The 8,227-nt window shown below is 46.4% G+C and overlaps 1 protein-coding gene across 1 annotated transcript; it reads right to left on the reverse strand.

Annotated features, from left to right (window-relative positions):
- Positions 1–1,440: 1,440 nt before the first annotated feature.
- LOC116577929 (keratin, type I cuticular Ha3-II-like) lies at positions 1,441–7,513 on the reverse strand. The gene is made up of 7 exons (XM_032321716.1): positions 7,128–7,513; positions 5,542–5,624; positions 4,412–4,568; positions 3,346–3,507; positions 3,126–3,251; positions 2,781–3,001; positions 1,441–1,877 (listed from the first exon to the last, which is right to left on the reverse strand). Exons 1-7 carry the CDS (start codon positions 7,473–7,475, stop codon positions 1,751–1,753), a joined length of 1,224 nt encoding a protein of 407 aa, XP_032177607.1. The 5' UTR covers positions 7,476–7,513; the 3' UTR covers positions 1,441–1,750.
- Positions 7,514–8,227: the final 714 nt, after the last annotated feature.

The raw sequence follows: 8,227 nt of genomic DNA on the forward strand, positions 1-8,227 counted from the left end.
AAGCAATTTAAAATAAGAAATAGTGGCAGTGCCTTGTTATGCCATTGCAAATCATAGGTCCTTGGCAGTGGACTTCAGCACCATGTGTCTTGCCCCATATGTGAGGTCAGTAGTAACACTGAACTCCACCCAGACATCTCAGAAATCAGTCTGGCTGTGTTCTGGGACAAAGTGATCTCCCCAACACTCCTTTCTCTGCTTCATCAAAGAAAGCAAGCACCGTGGCGAAGACCAAGCCTCAGGACCTCCTCCCCCAAGACCCACATGTCCCACTGACAAAGCCTTGTCTAACATGGATGCAAAATTTTGTTTGATGCTGTGCACATTGAACAATAAGAAAAGGTGTATTTCCTTTGCTGACCAATTGGAGCTCTCGCAAGGCAGAGAACTGGGCATTTGGGAGGCACATCTGGATAAGGGAGCTCTAGCAGCGCCCAAAATATGAACAACAGCAGAGTGGACACTAAGAGAACCAGAGTATGTTAAGACAAGGATTTATGACCAAGGTTGGAGCAGCCATCATCACAGCAGGGGGACAGAGCACCAGCTTCATCTCAAGGATAGAAGACCTAACTGGCAGTTTAGCCCAAGACAGGACAGTGGCCTTGCACGGGCCACAGTGTGCACAGCAGTGGGAGCCATCAGGCATGGCCAGACATCAGTAGACACCAGCAGGGGCAGGGCACCAGCCTAAATGTCACTTTAATACTGGCAGAGACCAGAGACTTAATATCCTAGTTGGGGTATGGAAAGCAGCTGGTCCCAAAATCCAATTTTAGTCCTTGTGGTTACAAAAGTCAAACAGGAAGAGAAACACTTTAAAAAATCTGTCAGATATTACTCAGATATAAGAGATGCCCTTTTTACTGTTCCAAATTCTATTTCCTGAAGGAGAGTTTCTGGGGTGCTGAGAGCATCATCTCTCCCCCATTGTGACAGTGTTGAAGAGTAGCTAAGACCCCAGTGCTTCTTACGGGTGTGTTTCATTCCCTCACAGTTATATCATACTGACCATGGACTCTAAGCTCCTTATTATATGAATTAGAAAGAAAATGAGTCATACAGCTCCTTATACTTGGTTGGTGTTCAGTAAATGTAAATTCTGTCCCTCTTCTGGCAGGCCCTTGGAAAGAAAAAGTGGAACTTTCTAGAAATGTTAACCATGGTGCCATATTGAGTCAGCTCTCATAGTGAATATTCATGATATTTGGATGAGGCTTCTTGCCTTAGTGGCCCCACTGGTTCCTGGCCGGCCCAAGTGGACGCCAGGCTCACTGCACCTAATGAATGTTAATTAATGGTGATGAAGCCCTTTGGGGAGAGGATTAATGACACAGTCCTCCTATGCTTTCAAGTGGCTTTATAAGAAGCACATACAGAGTGAACACTTTGGAAAGAATGAATACAAATGAGCCCCATCACTGCTTTGCAAGAGGAAAGTTTATTAGGTCTACAGAGGGATTTAGGGACCTGTGAGGAAGGCCAAAGCAACAGAGAGAACCACAACACACCTGGTAGGGCACCTTCGCAGCCCAGTCCTATCAGACCATCAGGTCACAGAATAGAATGAAAGGGATCGGGTGGGCTCAGCTCAGAGTCAGGTCACACCTGGGCATTTTCTCTCCTTCCACACCGTGATTTATGAGGCTGTCTGGGGCTGCTTCTGTGGTTGGTGCTTGTTAGAGAAGCAGGGCTGGTCCATCGATGGTCCTTCTGTCTTCATGCAATCCTCTTGCTGGCCCCGGGGTATCTAGCATCCAAATGTGTTGCAGGGCCCACAGCGGGAGCGTGGGCCACATGGGGTGCAGGGATTGGTGACACAGGGTCCGATGGGCCTGTCACACGCGTTGGTCGTGGCACAAGGGTTGCAGGGCAGCCTAGGACACAGAATTAATAGTTGGTCACCATGAGAGGGATAATTTTTAAAAGGAGAGAGCTCAACCCAAGGAGACAGAAAACGTAGAAACCATTCTCTGACATCTTAGGAAGCCAAAGCCTTATTTCCGTTGCCCCTTTACAGAGCTCTGAGACAGTGGCAGAAAAGAGCAAAGAAGGCCGAAGGTGGCATTCCAGCCCTCATTCTATTACTCTGGAGTCATACGGAAGTGACTTTACCCCTCAAAGCCTCGGCCTCCACGCCTTTAAGACGGGATTGGTAATACCTACCACACAGACTGTGTTTATGAAAATACTGTCAGGTGCTGAGTGCTGTACTCTGTGAGCTAATGAATTGTCTTCTTGTTCAGTATTCAAATGCTCATCTACAATGGTTATACTGTCCCCATTCTGCCTGTCTCAAATGATTGCAACAAGGATCAGAGAGACAGGGAAAGTGTGGGTTAAATCCAAAAGACTATTCAAATATATTTGATGGTCATTGCATTTTGTTTTTCCTTTTGTTGTATCAGGCCAACTGTGAAGGTACAAAACTTAATTTACGCATCAGCCTCCAAAAGCTCACCAGTTGGAGAAAACAATCAAGTCTCACAAGCACCTTTTGGAACAGAAAATACCTTTTGGCCATATAATGACAGCAAAAAATACCCTACTGCAAAGAAAACTCTGGTCGTTACAGACATATTGGCTTCTGAAATTTCACCTGAAAACTCTCTGTTTTGTCCTTGAGTAAAACCGTGTGTGTGCATTGCAAGGGTATGGCCTGCTGGCTACTCACTTGCATAAAACCGTGTGTGTGCATTGCAAGGGTATGGCCTGCTGGCTACTCACTTGCATAAAACCGTGTGTGTGCATTGCAAGGGTATGGCCTGCTGGCTACTCACTTGCAGTCCTCGCTCTCCAGCAGGCCCCGGTACGTGTTGATCTCGCACTCCAGCCGGGCCTTGACGTCCAACAGCACCTGGTACTCCTGGTTCTGCCGCTCCAGGTCACACCTGATCTCAGCCAGCTGGGACTCCACGTTGGTGATCATGCATTGCAGCTGGGACAGCTGGGAGCTGTAGCGGGCCTCAGTCTCCGTCAGCGTGTTCTCCAGGGAGTCCCTCTGTGTGGGGAACATAAGGCAGGTCACAGAGCCACTCCTCAGGGAGCTTCTCCATGAGGTTCCAGAGAAGCCCCAGGCTTCACGAGGTCAGGAGAGTGTGGACAGTACCCTGAACAACACCCACCAGGTTGTGCTGGGCCTGCAGCTCGATCTCCAGGGCATTGACTGTGCGTCTCAGCTCAATGATCTCTGCCTGGCAGGACTGCAGCTGCTCCGAACTGGACACCACCTGCTTGTTCAGCTCCTCGGTCTGAAACAGCACAGGGGAGAAGACAGGGTCAGACCCTGCCTCAAGAGCCCCAAGGGGCCAAGGGGCCTGAGCAGCCAAGTGCTGAGATGCCCACCTGGGTGGTGAACCATTCCTCCACGTCCCTGCGGTTGGTCTCCACCAGAGCCTCATACTGACTCCTGGTCTCGTTGAGCACGCGGTTCAGGTCCACAGTGGGGGCTGCGTCTACCTCCACATTGAGGCGGTCTCCGATCTGGCAGCGCAGGGTATTGACTTCCTGAAGGAGGAAAGGAAAGAATGAACCCACTGGGAAAAAAGTCTATAACTAAACTCTCTTTGATTGAGTCCAATGTGGTGGGGAGAAGATTGCAGTGGAATTAGGAAATATGAGTTCAAGCCCAGTTGACATAAAACAGCTAAGTTACCTCTGTGAGTCAGGCCTCCTGTCTTAGTGTCTCCTCATCAGCATGATGAGGCAGCTTGAATAAATGATTGCTAATGTTCCTTTCCAACCCAAAGATTCTCTCATTTCTTTCTGGTTTTCCCTTTGCTCAGTGACAAATCTGGCATGGTATCTAGTTTATAATTATTGCTCCTTAAGCATAGAGAAACCAGGGATAACTCCCCCATCTATTTCATGGTCTTCTACTTTTATATACTATCTACTTGGCATAGTCTCCTTTTCCTCAAAACATCTAATCTTCAATATAGGCATCTGACATCCTACTATTATTACATTCAACCATGAAGTCTGAGTCAACCATTATTTAAATTCCTTCATCTCTCTCATTTTTCCCATCTACCCATCCATCCACCCATCCATCCACCCATCCATCCATTGGGTTCTAGTATCTAGGTGACATATGATATGAGGAAGTTTGCTGTCCCCTTCTAGCCTTGGTCCTTAATTTGGCACCTTCAGAAGATAAAAGATTTTGTCAAGCAGTAGGAAGTACTTTAAAGATCTTTGTGTGGACTATTGGCCATATATCTGTCAGCTGACCACACTCTTTAAGGTAAAAGAGGTAAGCTTATGACTCATTCCACCAAAATCCCCCAAATGTGTTTTGAGCAAGTAGCTCTAGGTTAGCTCTAGGGTGCTTAGCAAAGACCAACCTTATCCTGCTCAGGAAAGGTATGGAACTCTCCATATGGGATGATGGGAGCTGGGACTCCCTCACCTGCTCGTGGTTCTGCTTGAGGCTCAGCAGCTCCTCCTTCAGGGACTCCACCTGGGCCTCCAGGTCAGACTTGCACAAGGTCAGCTCATCGAGGATCCTGCGCAGGGCATTGATGTCCGACTCTACAAGCTGCCGCAAGCCCAGCTCTGTCTCATACCTGCACACATGGCAGAAGTTGTAGGAGAGTCAAAAAAGAAGACTTTTTCCAGGACTTTACATGGCTGACCTAGTCAAATTCATTACATTTTGAAAGTTTTTGAATTTTTCTCAAAATTCCCTTTTTGGAAGGGGAAAAATATACCACCGTGCTGCGTAAAAAGACCTATTTCCTCCCTGAGATCCACAGAGAAGGTATTGGTGGGGGGACCTCTGTAGTTTTAATCTGATATTAACTGCATTTGTTTTAAGCATTTGCTATGGATTAAGCCCTGTCTTTCTTCTTTAAGTGAGTTAGTGAACTTCATAAGCCTGTTATACAGATCGTCTCACTATCCTTTCCAACCACCTTGAAAGCAACCTGATCTTGTGATAAAAGCACAGAAGTTGAAATCAGTTAGGTTCAGCCTGATAGTCATGACCATGGATAAATTCCTTCATGTCTCTGAGGCTTGATTTCTTCATCTATAAAATGGAAACCAAACTAACACTTCACACGGTTGGTCTGAAGATGAAGAAATGACATAGTAATTACAAATACGTTGCAAGCTATAAAGTCCCACAGAAAAATGCAAAGGATTCTTATGATTGTAATGATCACACCTAAAAAAAGATTACATTCTGAAATGGATTATGCCTCCTATTTTTGTGATGTAATAGCTTTTTTCTGATGGGCTGATAGTGATGACCCTATACTAAGAAGCAGGTGTGAAATTTACTTTTATACGTGGTTCACGTAGTAAGTTGAAAAAGAGAAAGAATGGGTGATTTCTTTCACTCCTTAAAAATAAGGTGAAAACACAGCATTCTTTCATTCAGAGAGGAAACTGCTATTTAACCTAACTAACCCAATGCAAGGATCCTCTTAATGCCATCCCCAAAATTTCTGTTTACGCACACCCAGGACAGAGTTCATCATGTTGCAAGTCAGCCTGTCCATTACTAGATTGCTCTGATCATTAGAAAAATCTTACTTCGTTCTGAAGTCATCTGCAGCCAGTTTGGCATTGTCGATCTGCACCACCAGCCTGGCGTTCTCAGACTTGCTGCACAGTATCTGGGGGCACAATTCATTATGAAAGGGGTTATACTAAGAAGGAATGCATTGTACCTTAAAGTGAAAAGGTGTTTTGTTTTGTTTTTTTCAAATACACATTCCTGCCAAATAGCTTTGAGTCTTCTCAGAGATAAAAGGATAAAGGGAGGATTAATTAATAGCACTGTTCATTTCAAAACATGGAGAAATGTGTTCTTTGGCATGAATTCTTCTCTCCTTGGTCTGCCTCTGGCTTCCTGAAGGAATTGAGCTTACTGGATATTGAGCCTTCCTTAGAGTGACCTACGTCCCAGTTTGCTTATTTCTAAGCAAACTTCTAAGCTTAGAAATAAGCAAACTGGGATGCTAAACCCAGAAAAATTCTAGCCCAACCAGAACAGGCTGGTTTTTCTACCCTCACATTCGTTATTCCTGTCCTGCTGACCTCTTTCCACTCTCCGACATATTGCCCTGTCCATGCTTTTGCACAGAGCTTCTCCCTCTGTCTGGAATGCTCAGGGATGTCCTCATCCACCTAGCAAGACCCCTTGCATGACCCACGTTCTCCTCCACCCCTCAGCTGCTGCAGGGGTCACCTCCTCCATGCACCCCCCAACAGTACTGCAATTAGCCAGTTACGCTTCTCCCCTTCAACACAGCCATATCTGTCTCCCCTATTAGACTGTGAGCTCCTGAAGGAAACAGACTGTCTCACACTGTCCTTTATCCCTCACTCAAGTACTGTATCTTGTATTCAGTAAATATGGGCAAATGAAAGCATGGTCTTCAAATTGCATGGCCCCTTCCTGGCATTCACTTTGCTAGCACTGCTGAGCAGTGGACAGTTAATCTTCTTGGAGAATTAAAGGCTTGCACCATTGAGTAAAAACTCCTACTCATCCATCTAACCCTGCTCAGATATTCCTCTTCTGGGAAGCCCTCCCTGACCTATACCATACATTAAGTCCCACCTCCATGCTCGCTCTTTACTTAGCCCCACTTCTACTCCTGCATTTCTGGCCCTGAAATTCTCACCTGCATGCTTGCTTTAGTGAATGGTACAGAGTCTGAGTATATTAGTGAAGCTTATGGGGCCAACAGTTCTTTTGCTTTACTATGGACATAGTCTCTTGCAACAGACTTGGAAGGCTTTGAGCATTTGAGGATCCACTTAGGAAATGACTAGTTTTAAGAAATAATTCAGATGCATATTTATTAATGCTATAGACCTAAAAATAAGACCAAGATATCATAATAGAACTAAAAAATCAGGCACTCTGGTTTTAGTAAGAAGCAACATGAGCTTGCTATGACTGATCATAGTCCAATGTCTTACCCCATCCCAGTCCATATTCTTACCTGTGGGGCTTCCCAAATAGATTTTCTAAGATGATTTGATACGTCCTACCTCAACCTGCAGTCAATATCTCTATCATCACAGCTTTGAATGGTCTTAGATCCATTTCAGAAGTTGGTATGTTTAAATAGTTAACTAAATCGGCAGTGTGGTGGCCACCCCCTCACCTTCTGCTGGAGCTCCTCGATGGTCCGGAAGTAGGACTGGTAGCTGGGACACACGAAGGGCACCTGCTGCTGGCACCACTCCCGGATGCGGCTCTCCAGCTCCGCATTCTCCCGCTCCAGCTGGCGCACCTTCTCCAGGTAGCTGGCCAGACGGTCGTTCAGGAACTGCATGGTCTCCTTCTCGCTGCCATTGAAGGAGCCCTCACAGAACCAGCCGCAGTTGCCCACATTGGCGGGGATGTTGCAGGCTCCGGGCAGGGTGCAGGTGTGACAGCTGGGGGGCACGCAGGGCCGGGAGCAGCAGGTGGAGCGGCAGCTCACGTTGGGCAGGCAGCAGTTGTAAGGCATGGTGCTGGAGGGAGTGGAGCTCTGAAGGTCAGTTTCAAAGGCTGGTTCCTCTCTCTGGTGTAAGCCCTGGTCCTTTCCAGGACTTTATATTCTGTCAGCCATGGGTGTGGTGACCACATGCACCATTACCCTCTTTTACCCCATTTACCCATTTTTCCATTTGTTATTTAGCCACCTCACTCGAGTCCTTTACCTCATAAAATGCTTTGCCCTGGCTTCCTGCTAAGTCAGGACTCCTCACCAATTATGCTGGTTGGTTAAGTAAGACCTTCAAAGTGACCAACCCATTACCTTGCCAACAACAGCACTTGTTCACAGGGTGTTGATTTGCGGTGAGAGCTGTACCCCAGAGAGGGACATATCTATGCCTCTTTCTCCTAAAGGAGGAAACATTTGTGCTCATCCAGCTCCTGTTCAGTGAGGACTCTGAGAAAAGCCATTTAAGGAAGCCCACCTGGAGACTAGACTGTTCAGTAGAAAATTCTGGAAGCTGAGATCAGAGCAGACCTATGAGGCCATCCTGTTCAACAACCCTTTCCCCTTCCATCCAGGCAAGATGGAGGCAATTCTTCCCTCTCCTTAGGGGACTGTAGGAAATCCCCCTAGGCTCCATTTCTACTGTTACTCAATGTTCATAGAACATTAAGAAACAACTTGGGAGCACCTACACTTACACACAACAGGAGTGTCATCACAATGGTTCCTGCTTTTTGAGCACCCACTATTCAAAGCACTGCATCATCTCCTTCAGG

The sequence above is a fragment of the Mustela erminea genome, chromosome 18 (assembly GCF_009829155.1).
Source record: "Mustela erminea isolate mMusErm1 chromosome 18, mMusErm1.Pri, whole genome shotgun sequence".
Taxonomy (NCBI): domain Eukaryota; kingdom Metazoa; phylum Chordata; class Mammalia; order Carnivora; family Mustelidae; genus Mustela; species Mustela erminea.

What these genes read in the sequence shown, in the direction of transcription:
- LOC116577929 (XM_032321716.1), bottom strand. Translation starts at nt 7,475, where the DNA reads ATGCCTTACAACTGCTGCCTGCCCAACGTGAGCTGCCGCTCCACCTGC. An exon ending in TCAAGCAGAACCACGAGCAG is followed by an intron (nt 3,508 to 4,411) that starts GTGAGGGAGTCC and finishes TTCCTCCTTCAG; the next exon opens with GAAGTCAATACCCTGCGCTG. An exon ending in AGGAATGGTTCACCACCCAG is followed by an intron (nt 3,252 to 3,345) that starts GTGGGCATCTCA and finishes GTGCTGTTTCAG; the next exon opens with ACCGAGGAGCTGAACAAGCA.